Raw genomic sequence first — 28,000 nt, forward strand, 5'->3', positions numbered from 1 at the left:
TCACAGCAAGATCCTTTTTGACCCACCTCCTAGAGAAATGGAAATAAAAACAAAAATAAACAAATGGGACCTAATGAAACTTAAAAGCTTTTGCACAGCAAAGGAAACCATAAACAAGATGAAAAGACAACGTTCAGAATTGGAGAAAATATATGCAAATGAAGCAACTGACAAAAGATTAATCTCCAAAATATACAAGCAGCTCATGCAGCTCAATATCAAAAAAACAAACAACCCAATCCAAAAATGGGCAGAAGACTTAAATAGACATTTCTCCAAAGAAGGTATACAGATTGCCAACAAACACATGAAAGGATGCTCAACATCATTAATCATTAGAGAAATGCAAATCAAAGCTATAATGTGGTATCACCTCACACCAGTCAGGATGGCCATCATCAAAAAATCTATGAACATTAAATGCTGGAGAGGGTGTGGAGAAAAGGGAACCCTCCTGCGCTCTTGGTGGGAATGTATATTGATACAGCCACTATGGAGAACAGTATAGAATTTCCTTAAAAAACTAAAAATAGAATTACCATATGACCCAGCAATCCTAATACTGGGCATATACCCAGAGAAAACCATAATTCAAAAAGACACATGCACCCCAATGTTCATTGCAGCTCTATTTACAATAGCCAGGTCATGGAAGCAACCTAAATGTCCATTGATGGATGAATGGATAATGAAGATGTGATACATATATACAATGGAATATTAATCAGCCATAAAAAGGAACAAAATTTGGTCATTTGTAGAGACGTGGACGGATCTAGAGACTGTCATACAGAGTGAAGTAAGTCAGAAAGAGAAGAACAAATATCGTATATAAATGCATATATATGGAACCAAGAAAAATGGTACAGATGAACCGGTTTGCAGGGCAGAAATGGAGGCACAGTTGTAGAGAACAAACTTATGGACACCAAGGGGAGAAAGTGGTAGGGGGTTGGTGGGGGGGGGTGATGAATTGGGAGATTGAGATTGACATATATACACTAATATGTGTAAAATGGATAACTAATAAGAACCTGCTGTATAAAAAAATAAAATAAAATTCAAAAAAAAACCCAGTTAATTTTAGGTTACATAACCACAATATGTAATTTAGGTTGTTTTACTACCATATAAAAGAAAGAAAAAAGGATATAGATAGTGAAAATTCCAATTCACATCACACACAAGATTTTTGCACTTTGCTCAGAAAAGAAATAAATAGAGTAATAAAATAAAACTGGAACTCTTTGTATGGGGGAAGAAAGCCTTGCCACGCCTCTGAGAGGAAGAGGGCAGTTTCAGTAGAAGCACTTTCAGTCTATGAGAGAATGCCAAGAACATTGACTGCCTTGAGGTCTCCAGCACCATTCTCCACTGCTAAGAGTATGATCTGGCTGTTCCAGTCTCTCACGCTTGTCTCCTGCCTTGGCCCAGGTAAATACTGAAGCGGACCCATGTAGTCATGAGTCACTCCTGGTTTTGTGCAGCTTGCTCAATCTAAATCACCTATTTATAGGTGTCTGTCTGTCTCTCTGCCAAGGGATCCGGTGGGGCTCACAGTGGTGCCTGATAAACTGCCGTTGTCTCTCAACCTAAAAGCTTATGGCCTGAGATGGTTCAGAGTTAAGAGTTCCAACTGTGTTTTCATTTAAGTGAATTATCTGCTGGGGCATGGTAAATGTGCTTTTATGAGACAAGACTCTTTGGGTTTTATGACCAGCATGTTGTGGTATAAAGAGACCGAAAGTTAAGGAAAGAGGTCTTCTTACTTACTGTGGTGTCACAGGTAGGTTACACGTTCCTCCTGAGCCTCACAATCTTCATTGGAAATATTGAAATTCTATGGTTGGGCTTAGCCGAAATTTCTGAACCCAACTAAAACACTAGAAATAATCCTCTCAGTTTTTGCTTACTGTGATAAAAAGTGTTCTCCAGCTTTCCTTTCCTTTGATGCAAATCAGGGACTATCTAGTCCAGCAGCACCCAATTTGGCAGACAGAAAGGAATTATCTGATCCTGCCTGCTTCTCATTCCCTGCTGTCCATTTCATGGAAAGCATGAAGGTTCATGTCAGGTTTGGAGAACCACAAGTGGTCAGCTGGGGCCAAAGTATAGGATGGGGCAGAAGACAAAACAGGAAAGCTAGCCCAGAACTAGCCCAGGGTAGCAGATAAAAATAGTTAATATTCATTGAGGGCTCATACTGTTCCAGGAACTGGGTCAAATATTGTACATACATCATATACATAAGCCTTATGACAGTTCTATGAGTCTATACTATTATTATCCCCTTTTTAAATAACTTGCCCAAATTTCATTAGACACTAGGTGGCAAGCTCTTGCAATATTTTTGAGGAACAGTGACAGTTGAATAAACACGGTAGCAGCACAAGAGGAAGGACAGAAGCAAAAATCATCATAGATGTAGAATTAACTAGATTAACTGGCAATGGGAATTAGGGGGGAAGAGAATTCACTGTCATCCAATAAATATTCATTGAGCACCTACTGGATGCCTGGCACTGTTCTAGTTCCTGGGGATACACCATGAACAAAGGAGGCAAAAATTCCTGCTCTCGTGGAGTTAACTTTTTAGCGGGGGAGACAAACAATAAACAAGATAAATAAGTGAAATAGTATATTTGATAGTGATAAATGATAAGAATGAAATAAATCAAGCAGGGAAAGGAGATATGAAATATTGGGGGGGGGGTGAAATTTCAGAGTAGCCAAAGAAGGTTACAAAGTTGCGGGGATGAGGGAGCAGCCATGAAGAGAAGGTGATTTCTATTTTGGAGCTACTAATTTTAAGATGTTAGGTGTGATATCCATGAGAAGATTTCCTGAAAGCAGCTGGAAATTTAGGACTGGAGGTAGAGCTGAGGCTGGAAGTTTAGAAGTCACAGCATAGAAGTAATAAATGAAGTTAAGGAGAAAAGTGTAAGGACAGAAACTTGGGAAATAAGTATAAGATGTAGAAAGAGGGAGAATTTACTTACGCATTCAAGAGCCACTCCCCAGCATGGGAGCAGAGACCCGTGTCTTTGCCTCCTTGCAAAATTGAACCCATCTCTAGAATTAAATGTTCTGAACGTCCTCAGGTTAAAATTCCCCTGCTTCTCCTCATTCCCATCAATACTTCTCATAGGGCCCTATGAAATATACACTATCCTCACTTTAAGGAAGAGGAAAGAAGGCATACAACACTTAAGTAACTTGCTTAATGTCACACTGTTATGGGCGAAGTGGGGATGGTGCAGAAAAGAAACATACTTGAATGTGTTTTGCAGGTGTTCTGAAGCCCAGGAGGAAAGCAGTGATTTCCAGGGTTAGAACCTGGCTCCAGAGTCTGTATTCATAACCACTTTACTCTGCTAGTTAGTTTATACACAGTTATATATTCACATAAATGTATATATAATTATAAACTGTGATACTAGGAAGAAAATAAGCAGGGTACTGATGCTGAAAACTTGGCTTCTGTACACTGGTGCTGAATTGAATCTCAGAGACAGAGTTTTAGGTGAAATAGAAAAGTGTAGCTTTATTGCTTTGCCAGACAAGGGAGACAAAGCAGGCTCCTGTCCTCAAAAACTGTGTGTCCCAACCTGAGTTTTTTGGGTTTTTTTTTTTTGTGGTATGCGGGCCTCTCACTGCTGTGGCCTCTCCCGCCATGGAGCACATGTTCCGGACGCGCAGGCCCAGCAGCCATGGCCCATGGGCCCAGCCGCTCCGTGGCATGTGGGACCCTCCCGGACTGGGGCACGAACCCGTGTCTTCTGTATCGGCAGGCGGACTCCCAACCACTGCACCACCAGGGAAGCCCTGGTGAGGAGTTTTATGCAACGGTTCAAGGTTGGGGTTGCTGATAAGATTAGGGTGTGTGCAGGACCTGCACTCCTTCAATTTGTTCTCAGGTAATCTGATGAGTTTCTATGGTTCCTTTAATCTGGCCTCAGGTGGTCTTCTTGAAGAGCTTCTCTGGTTCCTTTAATCTGGAATGAAGAATGCTGATATATTCCATTTTGGGGGTTTTAGTTCTGTAGAAGAGCTCAAAGATATTGCTGTTTAACCCTTGAGGCGGAACCAGGACCCTGCCCCAAGGTTGCACTATTGTTTCTTGGCTGCTCCTCTCTCGTCTCTGCATCCCCTCTCTTCCTTGATTAGCAACTATTCTAATCCGCCCTTAGGAACTCAGGGAAGGTCATGGAGGCTGGAGTCTATTCCCTACAAACAAGAAATGGGGGACATAAAGCCTTCCATGCCCAGGAGTCCCCACAGTGTCCTTCTTGGTTTCAGTACCATTGCAGAGAAAAACAAGAGGATCTGCTTTGGATGAGGTGATGTGGAATGGATTTTCTGGAAAGGTAGCAACTCCTCTGATATTTAAGGAGTGTGAGAAGTCAAACAGGGGAGGAGTCTAATGAAGAAGCATTCAAAGCAGTGGGAATTACATGTGCGAAGGCCCTGGTTCAGGGAAGAGTTTGGAGTGATTAAGGAAGGGAAAGAAAACTACTGTGACAAGAGTATGGCACAAATAAAATCACTCTTGAAAACAAGCATGAAGGAAGATGACTCATGCCAGCCTACATTCTTTCAAGGGGCTGGACACCATAACTTGCTCCTTTTAAGAAATGTATCTGAAAAGATAAACCATGTTAAGAAATAATCCCAATTGGTATAACTGAAATCAGACATTATCATGCCCTGGAGAAAATGAATCTCATTTGCTTCTCCGTTTTATTCTTTATAGGTGGGAACTTACTTATCAAATGTCAATATGCATACAAATTATTAGGGAATCTTATTATAATGCTGATTCTGGAATGGAGACTAAGATTCTGCATTTATAACAAGCTCCCAGGCAACCCCAGTGCTGCTTCATGAACCACACTCATGAGACTTTAGTCACAGTGGGGTTGGAGGGATGGAGAAATAAGAACAAATTCTTCAAGTGTGTTTGCAGGAAGCAGATACAGGTATTCTGATGCTGAAGAGAGAACAGTGGTAGGAAATATATGTACAGCCAATACACATGGGCCAACCAAATGATTCTGACGTTTTGAGTCAAAAACTTACAGGCTCTTCTGCTAAGAGATTGTAATCCGATGACTCCCCTTCCCCTGAGCAGCATTATCTACTTCTTACTAACCATCCACACCTTCAAATGTTTATTGTTGCTCACCACAGGCAGAGAGTTGTTTATATTTTGTCACTATCCTCAAGGACAACTGTGTCTTTCCACCTCTCAGAATCTGTGGTCTGTGCCCACTGGACTACCAGCCTTCCACACCTCCCAGTTTTCAGTCTCCCACTACAGATCTAGCCTCAGTTGTGTCTCCATGTGCACATAAAATTTTTGTCTTTCTTTTTTTTCATTAAGGTGAAATTCACAAAACAAAATAATAATATTAAAATGTACAATTCAGTGACATTTAGTAAATTCACAATGTTGGGCAACCACCACTTCTATTGCTCCAAAACATTTAGTCACTCCAAAAGGAAACCTTGTACTCATTAAGCAATCACTTCTCATTTCTCCTTCCCCCTATCCCTCTTCAAACACTAATCTTTCTGGCTCAATGGGTTTATCTATTCTGAATATTTCCTATAAATGAAGTCATGCAACATGTGACTTTTTATGTCTGACTTCTTTCTTAGTACAATGTTTTCAATGTTTATTCATATTGTATCATGTATCAGTACTTTGTTCCTCTTTATTGCTGAATAATATTCCATTGTATGTGTGTACCATATTTATTTATCCACTCATCTACTGATGGACATTTGTGTTGTTTCCACCTTTTGGCTTTTGCAAATAGTTCTATTATGAAGACTTTTGTACAAGTATTGTTTTCAATTCTTCTGGGTATATAACCAGGAATAAAATTGCTGGATCATATGGTAATGTTGTACTTAATTTTTTGAGGGATCACTAAATAGTTTTTTCCACAGTGTCTGTACCAGTTTACAAGCCCACCAGCAATGTATAAGGGTTCTAATTTCTCCACATCCTTACCAAAACTTATTTTCCAATTATTTACTATTATTATTGTTGTTATTATTATTAATCACCATCTTAATACATGTAAAGTGTATTGTGGTTTTGATTTGCATTTCCCTAACAACAAATGATATTGAGCCTCTTTTCATGTGCTTATTGGCCGTTTGTATATTTTCTTTGGAGAAATGTCTATTCAAGTCCTTTGTCCCTTTTTGATTGGATTATTTGTCTTTCTTTTTTTTTGAGCTATAAGAGCTCTTTAACTACGTTGAATACTAGACCTTTATCAGATATATGATTTATAAATATTTTCTCCTATTCTGTAAGTTTTATTTTCATTACCTGATAATGTCCTTTGATGCACAAAAGTTTTTAATTTTGATGAAGTCTAATTTATCTATTTTTTCTTCTCCTGCTCACACTTTTGTTGTGATATCTAAGAATTCATTGCCAAATCCAAGATCATGTAAATTTACACCTATGTTTTCTTCTAAGAGTTTCATAATTTTTTGCTTTCATATTTAGGTCATTGAAACATTTTGAGTTGATTCTTGCATAGGTGTGAGGGAGGTGTTCAACTTCATTCTTTTGTTTATAGGCATCCTGTTGTCCCAGCACTATTTGTTGAAGCAACCATTCTTTCCCAATTGAAAGATCTTGGTATTCTTGTCAAAAATTAACTGTCCATAAATGTATGGGTTTATTTATGGACTCTCAATTCAATTCCATATAGACATCTATATGTCTATCTTGATACCAGCAATGCACTGGCATGTGATTAATGTAGCTGTGAAAATTTCTAAATTGGGAAGTGCAAGTTCTTCAATTTGTTTTTATTTTTCAATATAGTTTTGGTTATTTGGGGTCCCTTACAATTCCATATGAATTTGAAGAATGGCTTTTCTATTTATGAAAAAGAAAGTCACAAAAGTCATTGGAATTTTGATAGAGATTGAACTGAATCTGTAACTTGCTTTGGGTAGTATCGCCAAATACTTAATCTTAAATCCTACAATCCAAAAAAAAAAAAAATCCTACAATCCATGAACATAGGATGTCTTTCCATTTATTTAGGTATTCTTTAATTTCTTTCAAAACATTTCATAGTTTTCAGCATATAAGTCTCGAATCTCCTTGGCTAAATTATTCATAGATATTTAATTATTTTAGATGTTATTATATATGGAATTGTTCTCCTAATTTCCTTTTCAGATTGTTCATTGCTAGTGTTTAAAAATACAATGTGTAAAAAATTAATTAATTAATTAAAATAATAAAAATACAATGTGTATTTGTAAAATACAAATTTAAACTATACAATTGTAAATTTACAATTGTAAAAATATGTGTTGTAATTGTAAAGTTTTGTAAATTGATCTTCTATGCTACAATTTTGCTTAATTCATTTATTAGCTCTGATAGATTTTTTGTGGATTTATTTTTATATATACTTTTTGTTTTATATCGGAGTGTAGCTGATTAACAGTGTTGTGATAGGTTCAGGTGCACAGCAAAGGGACTCAGTCAGCCATACATATACATGTAACCATTCTCACCCAAACTCCCCTCCCATCCAGACTGCCACATAACATTGCGCAGAGTTCCCTGTGTAATACAGTAGGTCCTTGTTGGTTATCCATTTTTAATATAGCAGTGTGAACATGTCGATCCCAAACTCCCTGACTATCCCTTCCCCCGATGCTTCCCCCCAGTAACCATAAGTTCATTTTCTAAGTCTGTGAGTCTGTTTCTGTTTTGTAAATAAGTCCATTTGTATCATTTCTGTTTAGATTCTGCATATAAGGGATATCATACAATATTTTTCTTCCTCTGTCTGACTTACTTCACTCTGTATGACATTCTCTAGGTCCATCTATTTTGCTGCAAATGGCATTATTTCATTCTTTTTAATGGCTGAGTAATATTCCATCGTATATATATAGCACATCTTCTTTATCCATTGCTCTGTTGATGGACATTTAGGTTGCTTCCATGTCTTAGCTATTGTAAACAGTGCCTCAATGAACATTGGGGTACATGTATCCTTTCAGAGCATGTTTTTCTCTGGATATATCCCCAGGAGTGGGATTGCAGAGTCATATGGTAGCTGTATTTTTAGTTTTTTAAGGAACTTCCATACTGTTCTTCACAGTGGCTGTACCAGTTTACATTCCCACCAACAGTGTAAGAGGGTTCCCTTCTCTACACACCCTCTCCAGCATTTATTGTTTGTGGATTTTTTGATGATAGCCATTTTGACTGGTGTGAGGTGATGTCTTGTAGTTTTGATTTGCATTTCTCTAATAATTAGCGATGTTGAGCATCTTTTCATGTGCCTGTTGGCCATCTGTATGTCTTCTTTGGAGAAATGTCTATTTAGGTCTTCTGCCTATTTTTTTAAATTGGGTTGTTTGTTTTGATGATATTAAGCCTCGTGAGCTGTTTGTAAATTTTGGAGACTAATCCCTTGTTGGTCACATCATTTGTAAATATTTTCTCCCAATCTGTGGGTTGTCTTTTCATTTTGTTTATGGTTCCCTTTTCTGTGAAAAATCTTTTAAGTTTAATTAGGTCTCATTCATTTATTTTTGTTTTTATTTCCATTATTCTGAGAGATGGATCAAAAAAGATATTGCTGTGATTTATGTCAGAAAGTGTTCTGCCTATGTTTTCCTCTAGGAGTTTTATAGGTTAGGTCTTTAATCCATTTTGAGTTTATTTTTGTGTATGGTGTTAAAGAATTATCTGATTTCATTTTTTCACATGTAGCTGTCCAGTTTCCCCAACATCGTTTGTTGAAGAAACCGTCTTTCCACCATTGTGTAGTCTTGCCTCCTTTGTCATAGATTAATTGACCATAGATGTGTGGGTTTATTTCTGGGCTTTCCATCCTGTTCCATTGATCTATATTTCTATTTTTGTGCCAGCAGCATACTCTTTTGATGACTGTAGCTTTGTAGTATAGTCTGAAGTCAGGGAGCCTGATTCTTCCAGCTCTAGTTTTCTTTCTCAAGATTGTTTTGGATATTTGGGGTCTTTTGTGTTTCCATACAAATTAAGATTTTCTTTGTTCCAGTTCTGTGAAACTTGCCATTGGTAATTTGATAGGAATTGCATTGAATCTGTAGATTGCCTTGGGTAGTATTGTCATTTTAACAGTACTGATTCTTCCAATCCAAGAACATGGTATATCTTTCCATCTGTTTGTGTCATCTTTGATTTCTTTCATCAGTATCTTACAGTTTTCAAAGTACAGGTCTTTTCTCTCCTTAGGTAGGTATATTCCTAGGTATTTTATTCTTTTTCATGTGGTGGTAAATGGGATTGTTTCTTAAATTTCTCTTTCTGAATTTCATTGTTAGTATATAGAAATGCAGCAGGTTTCTGTGCATTAATTTTACATTGTGCAACTTTACGGAATTCATTGATTATCTCTAGTAGTTTTCTGGTAACATATTTACGATTCTCTATGTATAGTATCATGTCATCTGCAAACAGAAACAGTTTTACTTCTTCTTTGCCAATTTGGATTAGTTTTATTTCTTTTTCTTCTCTGATTGCCATGGCTAGGACTTCCAAAACTATGCTGAATGAAAGTGATGAGAGTGGACATCCTTGTCTTTTTCCTGATCCTAGAGGAAATGCTTTCAGCTTTTCACCAGTGAGTATGATGTTAGCTATAGTTTTGTCATATATGGCCTTTATTATGTTGCAGTATGTTCCCTCTTTGCTTACTTTCTGGGAAGTTTTTATCATAAATGGGTGCTGAATTTTCAAAATATTTTTCTGCATCTATTGAGATGATCACATGGTTTTTTTCTTCAATTTGTTGATGTAGTGTATCACACTGGTTGATTTGTGGATATTGAAAAATCCTTGTACTCCTGGGATAAATCCCACTTGATCATGGTGTATGATCCTTTTAATGTACTGTTGGATTCAGATTGCTAGTATTTTATTGAGGAGTTTTGAGTCTATGTTCATCAGTGATATTGGCCTGTAATTTTCCTTTTTTGTGGTATCTTTGTCTTGTGTCAGGGTGATGGTGGCCTCATAGAATGAGTTTGCGAATTTTCCTGCCTCTGCAATTTTTCGCAACAGTTTCAGAAGGATAGGTGTGAGCTCTTCCCTCAATGTTTGATTGAATTCGCCTGTGAAGCCATCAGGTCCTGGACTTTTGCTCTTTGGGAGTTTTTAAGTCACAGTTTCCATTTCAGTACTTGTGATTGGTCTGTTCATATTTTCTATTTCTTCCTGGTTCATTCTTGGGTGACTGTTCCTTTCTAAGAATTTGTCCATTTCTTCCAGGTTGTCCATTTTATTGGCATACAGTTGCTTGTAGTAGTCTCTTATGATCCTTTGTATTTCTGTGGTGTCATTTGTAACTCCTCCTTTTTCATTTCAAATATTATTGTTTTGAATCCTCTCCCTTTTCTTCTTGATGAGCCTGGCTAAATGTTTATCAATTTTGTTTATCTTTTCAAGGAATCAGCTTTTAGTTTCATTGATCTTTGCTACTGTTTTCCTTGTCTCTGTTTGTTTATTTCTGCTCTGATCTTTATGATTTCTTTCCTCCTACTAACTTTGGGTTTTTTTTTTTGTTGTTGTTGTTCTTCTTCTTCTTTCTCTAATAGCTTTAGGTGTAAGGTTAGGTTGCTCATTTGAGATTTTTATTGTTTCCTGAGGTAAGATTGTATTGCTATAAACTCACCTTTTAGAACTGCTTTTGAGGCATCCCATAGGTTTTGAATCATTGTGCTTTCATTTTCATTTGTCTCTAGGTATTTTTTAATTTCCTCTTTAATTTCTTTAATGATCCATTTGTTCTTTTTTTTTTTTTTTTTTTTTTTTGCGGTACACTGTTGTGGCCTCTCCTGTTGCAGAGCACAGGCTCCAGACTTGCAGGCTCAGCGGCCATGGCTCATGGACCTAGCTGCTCCACGGCATGTGGGATCTTCCCAGACCAGAGCACGAACCTGTGTCCCCTGCAATGGCAGGCAGACTCTCAACCACTGCGCCACCAAGGAAGCCCCCATTTGTTCTTTAGTAGCATATTTTTTAACCTCCACATGTTTGTGTTTTTTATAGTTTTTTTCCTGTGGTTTATTTTTAATCTCATAACGTTGTGATCAGAAAAGATGCTTGATATGATTTCAATATTCTTAAATTTACTGAGGCTTGCCTTGTGGCCCAGCATGTGGTCAATCCTGGAGAAGGTTCCATGTACACTTGAGAAGAATATGTATTCTGCTGCTTTTGGATGGAATGCTCTATAAATATAAATTAAGTCCATTTGGTCTAATGTGTCATTTAAGGCCTGTATTTCCTTATTGATTTTCTGTCTGGATGATCTGTCCATTGATGAAAGTGGGGTGTTAAAGTCCCCCATTATTATCGTGTTACTGTTGATTTCTCCCTTTATGGCTGTTATTTGCCTTATATATTGAGGTGCTCCTATGTTGGGTGCATATATATTTACAATTATTATATCTTCTTCTTGGACTGATCCCTTGATCATTGGGTAGTGTCCTTCTTTATCTCTTATAACAGGCTTTATTTTAAAGTCTGTTTTGTCTGATATGAGTATTGCTACTCCAGCTTTATTTTGGTTTCCATTTGCATTGAATACCTTCTTCCATCCCCTCACTTTCAGTCTGTATGTGTCCCTAGGTCTGAGGTGGGTCCCTTGTAGACAGCATATATACAAGTCTTGTTTTTGTATCCATTCAGCCAGTCTATGTCTTTTGGTTGGCATATTTAATCCATTTACATTTAAGATAATTATCAATATGTGCATTCGTGGGCTTCCCTGGTGGTGCAGTGGTTGAGAGTCCTCCTGCCAATGCAGGGGACACAGGTTCATGCCCTGGTCCAGGAAGATCCCACATGCCGCAGAGCGGCTGGACCCGTGAGCCATGGCCACTGAGCCTGCACGTCTGGAGACTGTGCTCTGCAGCGGGAGAGGACATGACAGTGAGAGGCTTGTGTACCACAAAGAAAAAAAACATATATATATATATATATATATATATATATATATATATGTGCATTCGTATTGCCATTTTCTTAGTTGTTTTGGGTTTGTTTTTGTTGGTCTTTTTTCTTCCCTTCCTCTTTTTCTCTTTTCTCTTGTGATTTGATGACTGTCTTTAGTGTTGTGTTTGGGTTGCTTTTTCTTTTGTGTGTGGGTATCTGTTGCAGTTTTTGGGTTTGCTGTTCCCATGAGGTTTTGATATATCAGTCTATATATGTGCAAGTTTATTTTGTGGTTATTGTTTTTGTTTGTTTGTTTGTTTTAAGTTGCTAGTCTCTTTCCTGCGTAGAGGAGTTTCTTTAACATTTGTTGCAAGGCTGGTCTGGTGGTGCTGAATTCTCTTAGCTTTTGCTTGTCTGTAAAGGTTTTGACTTTTTGTCCAAATCTGAATGAGAGTCTTGCTGGGTAGAGTATTCTTGGTTGTAGGTTCTTCCCTTCCATCATTTTAAATATATCATGCCAGAGAGACCTTCAAGATGGTGGAGGAGTAAGACGTGGAGATCACCTTCCTCCCCACAAATACATCAGAAATACATCTATATGTGGAACAACTCCTACAGAACACCTACTGACACTGGCAGAAGACCTTAGACTTCCCAAAAGGCAAGAAACTCCCCCACGTACCTGGGTAGGGCAAAAGAAAAAAGAAAAAACAGAGATAAAAGAATAGGGAAGGGACCTGCACCTCTGGGAGGGAGCTGTGAAGGAGGAAAAGTTTCCACACACTAGGAAGCTCCTTCACTGGTGGAGATGGGGGATGGGCGGGGGGGAAGCTTCAGAGCCATGGAGGAGAGCACAGCAACAGGGGTACAGAGGGCAAAGTGGAGAGATTCCCACACAGAGAATCGGTGCCAACCAGCACTCACCAACCTGAGAGGCTTGTCTGCTTACCAGCTGGGGTGGGTGGAGGCTGGGAGCTGAGGCTTGGGCTTTGGAGGTCAGGTCCCAGGGAGAGGACTGGGGTTGGCTGCATGAACACAACCTGAAGGGAGCTAGTGCTCCACAGCTAGCAGGGAAGGAGTCCGGGAAAAAGTCTGGACCTGACTAAGATGTAAGAGACCTTTGTTTAGGGGTGCATGAGGACAGGGGATTCACAGCACCCCCTAAATTAGCTCCAGAGACAGGTGCGAGCTATCAACACAGACACCAGAGACAGGCATGAGATGCTAAGGCTGCTGCTGCAGCCACCAAGAAGCCTGTGTGCAAGCAGGTCACTATCCACACCTCCCCTCCCTGGAGTCTATGCAGCCCGCCAGGCCAGGGTCCCGTGATCCAGGGACAACTTCCCCAGAAGAACACACGGTGCTCCTCAGGCTGTTGCAACATCACGCTGGCCTCTGCCGCCGCAGGTAGAGGTGGGGCTAGTGGCAGCCTCTGGGAGGGCTCACGCCAGTGGGTACTTCCCAGAACTGCTGCTGCCAGTGACCTTGTCCCTGTAGTGAGCCACAGCTGCCCACTGTCTCTGCAGGAGACCCTCCAACACTAGCAGGTAGGTTTGGTTCAGTCTCCTATGGGGTCACTGCTCCTTTAGCCAGGTCCTCATGCACACAAGACTTTGTGTGTGACCTCCAAGAGTGGAGTCTCTGTTTCCCCCAGTCCTTTGGAAGTCCTGAAATCAAATCCCACTGACCTTCAAAGTCAGATTGCCTGGGGATTCCTAGTCCCATTGCCAGACCCCCAGGCTCGGAAGCCTGACATTGGGCTCAGAACCTTCTCTCCAGTGGGAGAACTTTTGTGGTATAATTGTTCTCCAATTTGTGGATGATCGCCCACCTAGCAGGTATGGGATTTGATTTTATCGTGATTGTGCCCCTCCCACTGTCTCAGTGCAGCTTCTCCTTTGTCTTTGGATGTAGGGTATCTTTTTTGGTGGGTTCCAGCATCTTCCTGTCAATGCTGTTCAGCAGTTAGTTGTGATTTCGGTGCTCTTGCAAGAGGAGGTGAGCCCATGTCCTTCTACTCTACCATTTTGCACCAATCTATTTTTGTGGACTCTTTAGGATTTTCTATCTATAAGATCACATCACCTGTGAATAGGAATAGTTTCACTTTTTCCTTTCCAATTAAGATAACTTTTATTCTTTTTCTTGTCTAATTGCTGTAACTAGAACTTCCAGTACAATGTTAAATAGAAGTGATGAAAGTAGGCATTGTTATCTTGTTCCTGGCCTTACGTGGAAGGCTTTCAGTCTTTCATTCTTTTTTAAAAAATCTATTTATTTATTTATTTATTTTTGGCTGCATTGGGTCTTTGTTGCTGTGGGTGGGCTTTCTCTAGTTGCAGTGAGCTGGGGTTACTCTTCATTGCAGTAGGCAGGCTTCTCATTGCAGTGGCTTCTCTTGTTGTGGAGCATGGGCTCTAGGCATGCAGGCTTCAGTAGTTGTGGCACACGGGCTCAGTAGTTGTGGCTCACGGGCTCTAGAGCACAGGCTCAGTAGTTGTGGTGCACAGGCTTTGTTGTTCCACAGCATGTGGGATCTTCTGTGTCCCCTGCATTGGCAGGTGGATTCTTAACCACTGCACCACCAGGGAAGTCCCTTCCATTCTTGAATAGAATGTTAGATGCGGGTTTCTCAAATGCCCTTTATCAAGGTGAGGAATTTCCCTTCTACTTTTAGATTCTTATGTGTGAAACAGTGTTGGATTTTGTTAAATGTTTTTTTCTGTATTAATTGAGATGATCATGTGTCTTTTTCCCTTAATTATATTAATGTAGCATATTGCATTGATTGATTTTCATATGTTGAATCACTCTTACATTCCTGAAATAAATTCCAATTAGTCTTGGTGTATAATCCTTTTACTATGCAGCTGGATCCAGTTTGTTAATATTTTGTTGAGGGTTTTTCCATCAATGCTTATAAGGGATAATGGTCCATAGTTTGTGTGTGCGTGCGTGTGTGTGTGTGTGTGTGTGTGTGTGTGTGTGTATGATATCTTTGGCTTTGGTAAAGGTAATGCCGGCCTCATAGGATGAATTAGAAAGTGTTTTCTCCTCTCCTTTTTTGGGGAAGTGTTTGAGAAATATTGACATTAATTATTCTTTAAATATTTGGTAGAATTCACCAGTGAAGCCATCTGGTCCTGGACTTTTCTTTGCCAGAAGGTTTTTGATTACTGATTCAATATCTTTACTTGTTAAAGATCCTCTTAGATTTTCTATTTCTTCTTAAGTCAGTCATGGTAATCTGTTTGTTTATAGAAATTTGTCTATTTCATCTAGGCTATCTAATTTGTTACCATACAGTTATTCATATTATTCTCTTATAATCGTTTTTATTTCTATAAGGTCTGCAGTAATGTCCACTCTTCCATTTCTAATTTTAGTAATTTGAGCCTTCTCTATTGTTCTCTCAATTAATCTAGCTAAAATTATGTCAATCTTCCTGATCTTTTCAAAGAACAAATTTTCCCTCTGAGCACTGTGTTCGCTGCACCCTGTAAGTTTTGGTATGTTGTATTTTCATTTTCACTTGTCTTACTCAAGATCCTGCCTTATATATCTCTTCCCTTCTCTATTAAATCTCTTGAGAAATCAGCCCCTACCCTCCTTCTGAACTTGTTTCATGCTGAGCTGAAACAACCCACTATATCTCTTTTTCCTATAGATAGGCCTAAGCCAGTCCTAGGCCTAAGCCATTCCCGTAGGTTAGATATCCCAAAGTTTCTCTGACTTTTCTCTTTTTCAGAATCAGTTCAGCCTTACCTGCTTTCTTTATTCCTTTGCATTTCTCAAAAATACTCCATGTTTCTTAATATATTCAAAAAAAATCATTCAGATAATCATTCAAGACACTTTACATTCTGATCTCAACCTATTTAGTATTCCAAGATCCCTGGGCCAGATTCTGGGGGCATAAAGAGCTGACTGATACATTACTCATGTTTCCAGAGTGAGTGAAACATGTAAACAAACATACTCCAAATTTCTGCTGACTGAACATCCACACCAGGGGGTGGACCTCAGCACCACCCACATGCTCCAAGTGGCTCCCAGTGACTTATAAGGGATGCTTCCCATAGGCCCCCAAAGCAGCCTTCTGTTAAGGTCATGAGGCATCCTCCCAATTCTTAGTCTCTTCTGATTCTAGTCCTCCAAATCTGCAGCCAGCTGAACCACTTACAGAAGACCTCAATGCTCTGCAGAGAACGTGGATATCCATGCCAAGGATGCTGACCCAAGACATTCCCAAAGCATCAGTGCTGATCCCAGGCAGAGTAGAGAAAAAGGCCTTCTTGTGCCTTCTGGGCCACACCACGTCATCTGGGTCCCAAAGCAGCTCTCCTAGAGTCCAAAGTCTTTCAGAGGAGCCTTTGAGCTTTTTCAGTAACTTCTTACCTTCACCTTCCTTAAGCACAGTGGCTCTTATCTTCTTTTTTTTCTTAGACTTGCAGGGAATTACTTCTACCAACCCCTTCTCCTTCTATAACTTTTCCTCTTCTCCAACCACAAACTCCTGTCTCCTCCCCTGTACCAAATGCAAACCCCACAAATATAAACAAAGGCAAACAGATATTTGAACTTATCCTTGAAGGATAAATAGGAGCTCACCAGATGGGAAAATGTGAGCAAGGTATTTCAGGCAAAGGGAACAATTGAGCAAAGAAAGAGCCGGGCATTCTTGAAATAATCAAGCAATGGAGAACTTCTTGTTTTTATTCAAAACCCAACTACAATGTTACCTTCTCTGCAAAGTGTTCCCTGACAACCCCCAACCCTTTCTACCCCATCATTTTCACTATTTGTGCTCCTATAGAGCAGTTATCTCTATCAATTCAACATTTATTGAGCTCAAAATTGTGCTAAATGCTAGGAATACAGAGATGATAAGCATAATCCCTACCTCAAGATTATGAAAAATAGAGGAGAAGAACATTTTAACTATATCTAAGAGAAAGAAACACTCGATATTGAGTGTGCAGGGTGCAATTAGTGGTGTGAGGGCAATGCAGAAGCAAACCCTATCCTAGGTCAACGCCTAACTCACCACACCATAGCTACGTTTACCTGTCAAACTCCTCTAACAAATGGTGAGTCCAGAGAACAGATAATGTCTTATTCATTTCTATATTCAGTCTTCAGTCCAGAAACTGGTACATAAAATGAATCTAATAAGTATGGTCTGAATGCCATGATTTCTAAGGCTTTTACTCACTGAATTGGCATAAAGCTGAGCAAATAGTACAATGAATGCCCTGTTAAATAAATGAATGATTTCAATCTATAACAACAAAGGAAACTTAAAGGTCTGTGCTAGAGAAGGAAGAACAGTTCTTGGAGAGTCTTTGGGCCACAGGGTATGCTGAGACCCGTTACAAAGAGAAACCGGTCCTAAACATCCTGGGCAGAGAACCTGCAAAACAAGGGATGGAGCTGTGCTCATTCACCCAGCAGTATTCATTGGGTGCCTACTCTGTGCCAAGCACTGTTCAAGAATGTCCAGCACCGTGAACAAGACAGAAAAAAATCCTTGCTTTCATGGAGCTTACATTCTTATAGAAGGGGAAAAGAACAAAAAAACAAATATGCAAATTACAGAGTATGGTAGAAAGTAAGTATTACAGAGAAAAACAAATTCAAAGGCAATGAGTACACAGGAGTGAGGGCTTGTGGTGAGGAAAGCGTGGTCACAGAAGGCCTCCTTGAGAGGGGATGTTTGCATTAAAGACCTTATGGAGACGAAAGAGTGAGCCATGTGGACACCTGGGGGAAGAGCATTCTAGGCAGAAGGAATTACAAGTGTACGACTCTGGCCTGTTCAAGGAATAACCAGGCCAGCATAGTGTGAGCAAAGGGAGTAAGGGGGAGAGTTATAGGAAATTAGGCTAAAAAGAGAAAAATGACCATATCATTCTGGCCCTCATAGGCCATTGTAATTGTTTTGTTTTGTTTTTTCTTGTTGTTTTAACCTCTTTTACTGAAATATAGTATACAAAGAGAAAATTACAAATCCTAAGTGTCAGCTCAAGGAATAATCATAAAATGAATAAATCTGTGTATCCAGACACAGGTTAAGGAATGGCACATTATCAGCAGCCCAGAAAACCCCCTCTATGCTCCCTCCTATTTGCTATCCCTCCCTCCTCCTCAAAGGTAACCCTATCCTGACTTCTAAAGTAATAGATTTGTTTTGCCTGTTTTTTAACTTTAAATAAATGTAAGCATGCCACTGTATTCTATTTGTATCTGTATTTTCTTTTTTCACTCAAGATTTTGCTTGTGATATTCACCCATGTGATTCTGAGAGGGAAGAATGGTCAAATGACAAACAACAGCATGTTAAAGTGCTGATGGGAAAGATGTAGTAAAGAGGGGGAATTGGTGGCAGTGTTCATGTGATGGGCATGCATGTGACAATTTGAGAAAAAGAGAGGAAGTGTGAGGTCACCCAGGAGCTGAGTGCAAAGATCCTGAGACATTTCCTCACCTACTCAGATCCTCTCCTGAGAATTAAGAGATCTTGAGAAGGTTGAGGTTGTGGTAATGGTTACCTATTCATTGATTCACTCAAACATTTCCATATCCTACTTTGTGTTAGGCACAGTGCTGAGATATAAAGATAATTAAGACATGGTCAGCTGGACAAACAAGTAAACAGAGGGCTAAAAAAATGGTATGATAAATGCTAGGAATTTGGCAAAAGATGGTAAAGAAACATCTTCTTTAAGAATGACTGTGACTATTTCACCTTTTTTGCTTGAACATTAATGGCTCTGAGAGAGGCTCATGAGAGTATAGTCATTGTATGTTACTTTGAGGTTAACTATTATTTTTATGCTTATCAGTTTTTATCTCCTCAACTACTAGACAATAATCTTTTGGGAGAATAAAAGATATCTTCTGGTATCATGGAAAGAGCACAAAGTAGTTAGAGTCAAAGGAGTTGGGTCTGAATCCTGACTCTGTTATTCCTTAGCTAGGTAACCCTGGGAAAACCAGGTAACCTCTCTGTGCCTCAGATCCTTTCTATAAATGGAGATGGTAATATTCATCCTACTGCCTCACAGAATTGTTGTCAGCGTCGAATGAAATAATGTATAAGAACTGTAAATTCCTATTACTAGTCCTCTAAATCTCACAAGCCTACTATGCTGAACACAGTAAGTATTTAATAAATGTCAAGCTTTGATTATATTTCATCAGCAAAGACTTGTGGGTTTTGAAGTCTGTGCCAGAGAGTTGATATAGTTGTCCCTCTCTATCTCATGCCCAGATAACTCAGAAGCTGGGATCAGATAGTGTGGCCATGACTCAGGAGTGACCAGCTAGTGTGGGAGGGTAGACTGGCCAGGATCATCTGGATCAACTACTCATTAAACAAGAGTGCCAGACATTTTGCTGGGGTGGAGCCTCTGTGATTGCCCATTTCAACACTCCTCCTAACCCTTTCCCTTTTCATCATATTTCTGGACTTCAGTATCAGAGAGCTCTAACTGTCTGGCAGAGGATGGAGAAAGGGTGTGGGGAACAGGGGGAGGGCAGGGAGAGTTATAGCAGTTTTCTTTCTGTGTTCACAGGGAACACAGTTTCACAAACCAGCTCAACCCCATTGATTGTGAACGGGGTCCTGGGGGAGTCTGTAACACTTACCCTGAAGTTTCCTGTGGAAGAGAAGATCACGTCCATCACCTGGCTACATGAGGGAAAATCTGCCATCTTCATAGCGCCAAATGCACTAAACAGGGTGACTGACCCAAAGCGGAAAAATCGATTGAATGTCACCGAGTCCTATTCCTTGCAGCTCAGCAACCTGACGATGGCAGACTCAGGACTTTACAGAGCCCAGATAACCACACTGACCTCTTCACTGTTTACCGATTATGATCTGAGGATCTTCAGTGAGTCAAATCATGGGGTTTAATTGTGTATGGACTGAAAAATAGTACATATTTCAAGTCTATGTGACTGCAAGTGTGCACTATAGCTTAGTGGTAAAAAGCATGGCATTTGGAGCTAGACTGAGGTCCAGCAACAAAACTATTCAATGGCATTGCACAGCAGTTAGTGACAGAGCTAAGATTAGAACCTAAATCTTGTGACTTCTAGACCCTGTACTAGGCTCCATTACACTTGTTGAGACAAGTTTCTTCTGCCACTATTTAGAAGACCAAGCACAACTTCTTCTGCAACAGCCACACTCCTGAGGCTGAATGCCAATGGCTTCTCAGGGCCTTTTGGAGTGCCTCTCCTTCAAAAGCACATACACAGAGAGATGTGTAAGCTACACCAACATGTTTTACAATTGTGCAAAGGTATTTTAAGATATAAATTATATAGGTTTTCTTTTAAAAAACACTGGCCAATTGTTCTGTATGTACTAGGCTAGGGATGGCAAAGATTTGATCTTATGGGCCAATATCAATTAATTGGGAGTAACTTTCTAGGGTTCAGTGTTAAGAAAGATATCAGAGTCATGTTGTTTATTCACTGAGTCAACAATATTTGTTAATCAGGGATAATATACGAGACACTGTTTTAGGCCCTTGAAATACATCAGTGAACAAAACAAAGGTCCCTGCTCTCATGGAACTGACATTCTGAATAGGGAATATGGGAGCAATAATAAACAGTACACATAATATATAAACAAATGACACAGTAAGCTGCGAGTGCTATGGAGAAAGAGAGATTAGAACAGAATAAGGAGCATCAGAAGTGCCAGAAAGCAGTGGTCAATTTTAAATGGAGTGATCATAATAGGCCTCATTGAGAAGATGACATTAGAGCCAAGACATGTTGGAGGTAAAAGAGTGAGCCATGCAGATATCTGGATGAAGAGCCATCCCACACAAGCACTCCCTGTGTCTGGCAGCTCAAGGAATATAAAGAAGGTCAAACATCAAGGAGCAGAGTAAGAGAGAGCAATAGGAAATGAGGTCAGTAAGGAAGTAGGGGGCCATATCTTCTAAGGCTATAAGAGCCATCACAAGGACTTTGGCTTCATTTTTGGGGGAACGGACAACAATTGGAGGGTTTTGCAGAGAAGTAATATAATTTAACTTACTTATTTAAAGGATCTCTTTGGATAAGTGTGGAAGCCACTGAACCAATTAGGAAGCCATTGCAACTATCTAAGCAAGAGGTAATACTGGCTTGGACCAGAGTGGTAGCAGTGGAGGTAGTGAGAAGTGGTTGGATTCTGGATATATTTTAGAGGTAAAGCCACCAGGATTTTGTGATGTGGGAGTATGAGAGGAAAAGATGAGTCAGGGATGACTCCAGGGCTTTTGGCTTGGATGACTGGAAGGATGCAGTTGTTGTCAACTAAGATGGGGAAAGTTGCAGATTGAGAAGGTTTTAGAGAGAAAAACAGGAGTCTTTTTGAACATGTTGAGTTGGAGATACACATTATATCCAGGTAGAAATGTCAAGTCAGTAGTTATATATTCATCAAATGGAGAAAGATATCAAGATAGGTTTTTGAGGTCAGCAACAGACATTGGCTGAAGGAGATGTAATATTCATGCCAAATATTTGCCATTTCTGTGCTACATGCTGTCTCATTTAATTCTCATAATTACCCAAGAAGTAAGTATTATTGCCCAGTTTTATAGATGAGGAAACTTAGGCATGAAGAGACTAAAATTTGTCCATGTAGCCAGTAAATGACAAAGCCGTGATTCTAACCTAGGTCTTCCTAACTCTAAATCCAACATTCTTGCCATGACATGAAAATTCTGTTCCAGCAAGGTATGTTCCACCACCCCTACTCAGTTAGCTAAGCTTAAAGCATTACTTAATCTCTTCTAATCAGACAGTTGGAGTCATTCTGTTTCTATTGGGTCACCTTTATTTCAACCCTTGGGCGGAGTCTAGGTCAGAGGGCTTTTCTGTACTGCTTTCATGTCCCCATTGATTCACAGCCACTGACACCTTAGAGGTGATATTTTCTGGTCTCTGCTCTCGGATATTTCTGCAACATATGCAGTCCCAAATATATTGCACTTCTTTCTTCCCCAGAATTTCTTGCTTTCTCTCTGTTTCTTCACTTCTTCCTTTCCTAATTCTTTAATTCTCAACATTTCCCTTTCTGACTTGGTGACACTCTACATCAAGGTCTCTTTGTCATCATTTGAGCCAGCATCAGCTCCAGTGAGAACCAATATTCCCACAGATGGGGGAAATACAGTTCTCCAAGAGTGTTAAGCTTTTATCTTCCATCCCATCTAGGGAATTCTGACAATGGAGAAGTGTGCCTGGTCTTCTGGTTTTGGACCTGGCTGAGGTAGGGCTGGCCCTTAGTTTAGTCTCCAATTTATCTTTACATAAGGGGCAGTGAACAAGTGTTAGAAGGACCCCCAGGAAGAAACTGGAGCTCCAAAAATTAAAGTGATCAGCTTAAAATCACCTGACTAGTTGGCGACAACCCCAGTCTTTCCCTTCCCTCTCTCCCACTGCCTACTCTGTCTCATACTGATGTCCCTTATCATTTGGTCACCCCATACCTTGATGTCATCAATTAGGCAGTACATGCAGACTTATTTACAGAGTACACAGCTGTGTCAGGTGGAATACAGAAACATCGAGGTGAGAGATATTTTTCACAGAGGGCTGAGCCAAGACATTTGTCCTTAATCCAGGCCTCTTCTCTGCACACAGGACGACTGAGGAACTTACAAGTTGTCCCTTACACCAAATGGTCTAATAATGGGACCTGTGAGATCCTCCTGACCTGCTCTGTGGAGAATCCAAATGATAACATCTTATTCAGGTGGCAGGTCTCAGGAAACACACTTCAAAGTGAAGCAAACCTTACTATCTCCTGGGACCCCAAGAGTTTCAATGAAGAGACCTACACCTGCGTAGCTGAGAATGCTGTCAGCAATTCATCCTTCTCTGTCTCTGTCCAGAGTCTCTGCAAAAGTAAGTATGTCTCAGGTCTCTCTGAGAGCCTTGAGTGGCTGTGAGGTGTGGGGTGTCTCTTGTGCCCTTTATGATTCCTAAAACAGCAGCCCAGTAGGAGACAGCCAAGTGACACTGGGAAGGGACAGACATCCCCTGGGGCTCCATGCCTCTCACTCCCTCAGAGGTCTCTCCTTCCTCCCTCCCCCTCCACCAACCCTTTCTCCAGCCTACTCAGATCCCAAGAGCAAAGTCCTTGGGAAGGCAGGATTGCTTCCTCCCACTGGCTCTACCAGGCTCCACCATGCCCTGTCTGCCTAAATGGGACTCCCACTCCCAGAAAGCCTGCTCATACCCCCAGAGCCTCTGGGTATAGATGAACCCACCCAACTCCCAAAGATGGTCTAGAAGAGATGCAGTAGAGGCTCTAAAAAACCACTCTGGGCCTCACTCGATGTGTCTCAAGTGCAACTTCTTTTTTTTTCTTTTTAGGTGTTACTAATGAAAAAAATGAACACCTGGATACCACGTGGATTGTACTGGCAGTTTCTTCAATATGTATAGTCGTGGTCATCATCGTGTTATTATTTGTTTGGAGGAAAAAAATAGGTTTCCTTTCTTCCTACCTACTGTTTCTTCTCCAAGGTTCCAGAGACTTAGCATTTGGGGCCTCCAAAAGACTCTGTCTTGTAGAAGACAGATAAAGGGAGGGAACATGCAAACCCTGGCTCAGCTGGTCCACTGGGACAACACCTGGGTTGTGAATACACATGTGCTAATCTCCTAGAAAAGTGTCTTACTGGAAAATGCAGGACCCTTTCGGGTCCCCTTCCACCACACCCTCTAGAGAGACACATCTAGGGGTAGGGGGTGGAAGGCTTCTCTCACTATAGTCACAGATTTCAATTAATTTTATTTTTCAGGTTTCTTTCAATTCTCTACTCAGCAAACCCAGTGTCCTGGTGAGCTTCCAGACTCTTAACTCCCAATCATAAAACAGATGGGAAGAACCAAGTGAAAAGGAAAGGAGGGCAGTCAGAGGGCTGTATAATGAGAGAGGAGGGAGTCAGAATGTCACTACTCAGATGGACCAGATGGTGCAAGGGGATAACACCTGGAACTGTGCAAGTTTGTCCCCTGTGTGACTTACAGGGTTCCTTACAAGCATGCAAACCGGTCACTCATGCAATTTCTTGGGGTAGGATTAGGGTCATTCCCCACTCTGCCAATGGAGAGACTAAGCACCAGTGAAAGGACTCATGACCTGTCCATTATCAACAGGAGGTGCAGGGTAAAGACAGGATTACAGCATCAAATGCCCAAAGACAAACTGCCTGACCCCATCACTCTCTTCAGCCAGGGTTTGGGCATTGAGTGGACACAGTCAGAAAAGAAAGTATGATATAGAGACAGAAACACAGGCTCTGGACTCAGACTGGCATTGAGTCTTATTTCATGGGTGAGAGATACATGAATTCATGCATGGAGGACCTGGCATGAGGTTTGGAGTCAGAAGGCATGCATTCAAATTCTTGTCTGATCACTTCCTGTGTGAGTTTGCACCAAGTCTGTAAAACTTTCTGAGCCTCCAGTTCCTCATCTCTAATATAATCAAACCCACTCTAAGGAGCTCTGAAAAGTTTAATAGTATTATATATGTGAAATAACCTGGCTCCATTATGCTCACCAGTGAGGTTCTCTAGCTCCTGTGTAGGCAGTGTTATTTGGTCCCAGAAGCTTCCCTTCCTGTGAAGCCAGAGGGAGACTCTGAGGCTTTAGGATAGCTCAAGACCATGTGCCCCTGAGGAGATGAGGTCAGAAATAGATCACATGACTGAGAATGTTCTGGTTCAACCCAGAACTCCAAAGACTGTCAAAAATGAATGAACCCTAAGGAAGGGCCATGCTTTGAACAATTGCCTCTCTGGGGTCAGAGAATGGCCTGGGGTAGACAAGGTCCTGGGAGAGCAGACCAGAGTCCTTCAGCTACTGACTGTGCCTTCCTGTGTTAACAGCAGAGACTGTGAGGAACGTAGAGTATGCTTCCTTCTCTCCAGGGAGCACTGTGTATGCTCAGGTCACCCATTCAAAGAGGGTGAGTACTTTCAGGTTTATACTCCTTCATGGTCATTATTTTTACAGTCATTATACATGACATTGTCACCAAACTCTTCTAAATTCAAATGACATACACCATTGAGGAGAAGCAAAGGCAGCGACAAGAACTGCAGAGTTATGTGCGGGACCTTTCTAGACCTCAATGCTCACACCTCAGTAGAATGTTGACTCATACCCTGCTTTACATTGCTTAATCTAACTGCTTAATGCATCAGTGAGTCTTGTCCCTTCAGTTTAATTACAAGCTGCCTGGAAGTGAAAATTATGTCTTCCTCTCTCTTCCCCTATGTCTTAGCATGATGCTCAGTAAATACTTGCTGGATGGATCAGAGTTCATTTAAGCTTGAGAGCCCCCAGAAGGCATGATTCTGTATCAGGGGCTTTCTCATCCTGGATGTAGGGGAAATAGGGGAGCTCAGAAGAGTCTCTCAAGAGGGAAGAGGGGCAAGAATTTGCAATCCCTCAACAGTAGAGGACACTAATGGCATGAGCAGTCCTCAATCGTCCCCTGCCCTCTAGCAACATAACAGGATGGCTTTGGTCAGGCATCAGGAACTCCTCACCATGCATCAGTAATTCCCCATCAACCGCAAAATAAAGCACCTGCAGGTGGTACATTTCTAAATAACACTACACATCCTGGGAGGCCATTTTCCATGTCTTCTGAAAAATAACCCAAGAGAGCCAGCATTCTTCAGTTGATGGAAACAATGGTCTGGCTAGAAATCTTGGATTCCACAAGCAAATCTCCCTTCACAAAGCCCCTCACAGGTATTTGCAAAGTAGACTCTGAAGCTAGCCAACAATAAGAAGTGCTCTCACTTCAGATATTTCAACTGCCTTTCCAATTTCCTCTTGAAGACAAGATGAATTACTCTCAACAAACAAAGAAACTCTCCAGCAAGTTTGTTAACTTTTGCTTAGCAAAACATGGTACTTTGGAGAGTTTCAGAGGTTTTGATAACACCCCAAATATGCCTTAGTTAATTTAAAATGCCAAAAACTATGAGGATGGGGGACTTCTGTTACTGCCACACTTTTTATTCCAAGCAGAGCCATTCTTAAGACAAGATATTCCTGCTCTACCAGTTCCCCATGCTTGAGGAGAACCCCAGTGACATGATGACCAGGCAAATAGAATCACAGGGGTAAAATGAAGCAGGCAATAACTCCAGTTATAGGTAGTAAAGATCTGAGACAAAAGATGTAATACGATAACCATCTGGTGTGTAGGTTAGTTCCTAAAAATAGAGGAAGGAGAGTAGAGTTGGATGCAGGACAAGAATGTTTTCTTTCCTTCACACCACTGCCAACAAGGTCACCCTTCTCTCTCTCTCTGGTTCTTGAGACCACCGGTTTGCTGGAGTGTTGTGCTTCTGTTTGGGCCTCAGGAAAGGTGACTAATCCTTCACAGGTTTAAGAGCTAGTGGTGCTTTGTTTCCAGCTTCTCTTGCTAGACACTCCCTAGCCTTCCTCCTAAAGAACTTTGACATTATCCCTCATTTGTCACACTGCTTTTCCCAAGAATATACAGTAAGTCTCTTACATACAAATGAGTTCCATTCCAAGAGCATGCTCGTAAGTCCAATTTGTTCTTAAGTCCAACAAAAGTAACCTAGATACCCAACTAACACAATCAGCTATATAGTACTGTACTGTACTGTAATAGGTTTATAATACTTTTCACAAAAATAATACATAAAAAACAAAAAAACAAAAAAAATAAAGAAAACATTTTTAATCTTACAGTACAATACCTTGAAAAGTACAGTAATACGGTACAAGAGCTAGCTTACAGGGGCTGGTATCGAGTGAACAGGCAAGAAGAGTTACTGACTGGCAGAGGAAGAGGACATGGGAGATGGCAGAGCTGAAGGATCTCCTGCAATAGGAGGTGGAGGGCAAGCTGCAATTTCACCCATGCCTGATATTGATGTCACAGGTTCTGGTTCCTTGCTGCATTCAATTTTAACTATTCTCTTGAAAAAATGATCCTGTGATGTCTGGGTAGTAGCTTTTTTTTCTCACCATAAATGACACGGTAGCACTGGATTGCATTCTGAACGGCTGCGGCAACCTTCATGTACTGTTCTATATTTGCGTCCTGTGCCTCAAAAACTAACAGTGCCTCTTCAAATAAAGAAAATCCCCTTTCCATTTCCTGTATCGTGAATCTCTTCAGTTCTTCAATTACTTCTTCTTCCTCTTGTCTCTCTTCTTTCTTTGAGCCTCCAATTCTATCAGGTCTTCATTAGTAAGCTACACAAAGTAAGTACACAAAAGCTTGTGCACTTACTTGTTGTCAAGTACACAACCACTTGACATGACAATGTACACCAGACACGTGAACTAACTTACATGATTGGACATGTGAACACACGTTCACATCTTTGAAATATCACAACTTGAAGTCTCATAAGTAGGGGACTTACTGTATCTGTGAATGAGTACATTTCTCTTTATGTGAGCCAAATTGGTATGATTGTGTTTTACAGGAAATGGAAATCCCAAAACCTGTGAAAAACAATGACTCCACCACAATTTACTCTGAAGTTCAACAGTCCCAAGAGGTAAGCCTATGATTGGCACATCTTTTTACATTCTTACCTCTCTTCTCAGACCTATGACTTTGCAAATATGGTAAAAGTAAAGGGGCCATTTTACAGATGCACAAATATCAGCAGGATACAGAAAGTCTCAGGACAGCTCCAAAACATATCCAAGAAGCTACCTTGTATTAGGATCACCACACATAACTGAGTTTTTAACCTATTTGTTTTTTAAATTTAATCCTGCTTATGCTGTCAATATCCCTTACTGCCTGTTAGTGCTCTCCAAACCACCTCTACATCCATGAGGAGTGGCCTGACACTCTAGTCCCTATTTACCTACTTTATTTTTCTCTTTTTTCCATTACAGAAAGCCCACCTATTCCAGGACAACTGCCCTTCACAGTGTCATGTAATTTGCTGAAAGTCTTCAAAGGAATTCAGGAACAAC

General features: G+C 40.5%; 1 protein-coding gene across 1 annotated transcript; it reads left to right on the plus strand.

Moving 5' to 3' along the window:
• The first annotated feature begins 1,328 nt into the window (after positions 1-1,328).
• Positions 1,329-28,000, plus strand: SLAMF6 (SLAM family member 6). Its single transcript, XM_030842073.3, has 8 exons — positions 1,329-1,434; positions 19,558-19,878; positions 22,640-22,903; positions 23,375-23,491; positions 23,806-23,844; positions 24,898-24,977; positions 27,496-27,570; positions 27,920-28,000. Exons 1-8 carry the CDS (start codon positions 1,329-1,331, stop codon positions 27,971-27,973), a joined length of 1,056 nt encoding a protein of 351 aa, XP_030697933.1. The 3' UTR covers positions 27,974-28,000.

Source organism: Globicephala melas, chromosome 1 (genome assembly GCF_963455315.2).
Source record: "Globicephala melas chromosome 1, mGloMel1.2, whole genome shotgun sequence".
In the NCBI taxonomy this organism is placed as follows: domain Eukaryota; kingdom Metazoa; phylum Chordata; class Mammalia; order Artiodactyla; family Delphinidae; genus Globicephala; species Globicephala melas.

What these genes read in the sequence shown, in the direction of transcription:
- SLAMF6 (XM_030842073.3), top strand. Translation starts at nt 1,329, where the DNA reads ATGCCAAGAACATTGACTGCCTTGAGGTCTCCAGCACCATTCTCCACT. An exon ending in TGTCCAGAGTCTCTGCAAAA is followed by an intron (nt 22,904 to 23,374) that starts GTAAGTATGTCT and finishes TTTTCTTTTTAG; the next exon opens with GTGTTACTAATGAAAAAAAT. An exon ending in TGTTTGGAGGAAAAAAATAG is followed by an intron (nt 23,492 to 23,805) that starts GTTTCCTTTCTT and finishes TTTATTTTTCAG; the next exon opens with GTTTCTTTCAATTCTCTACT.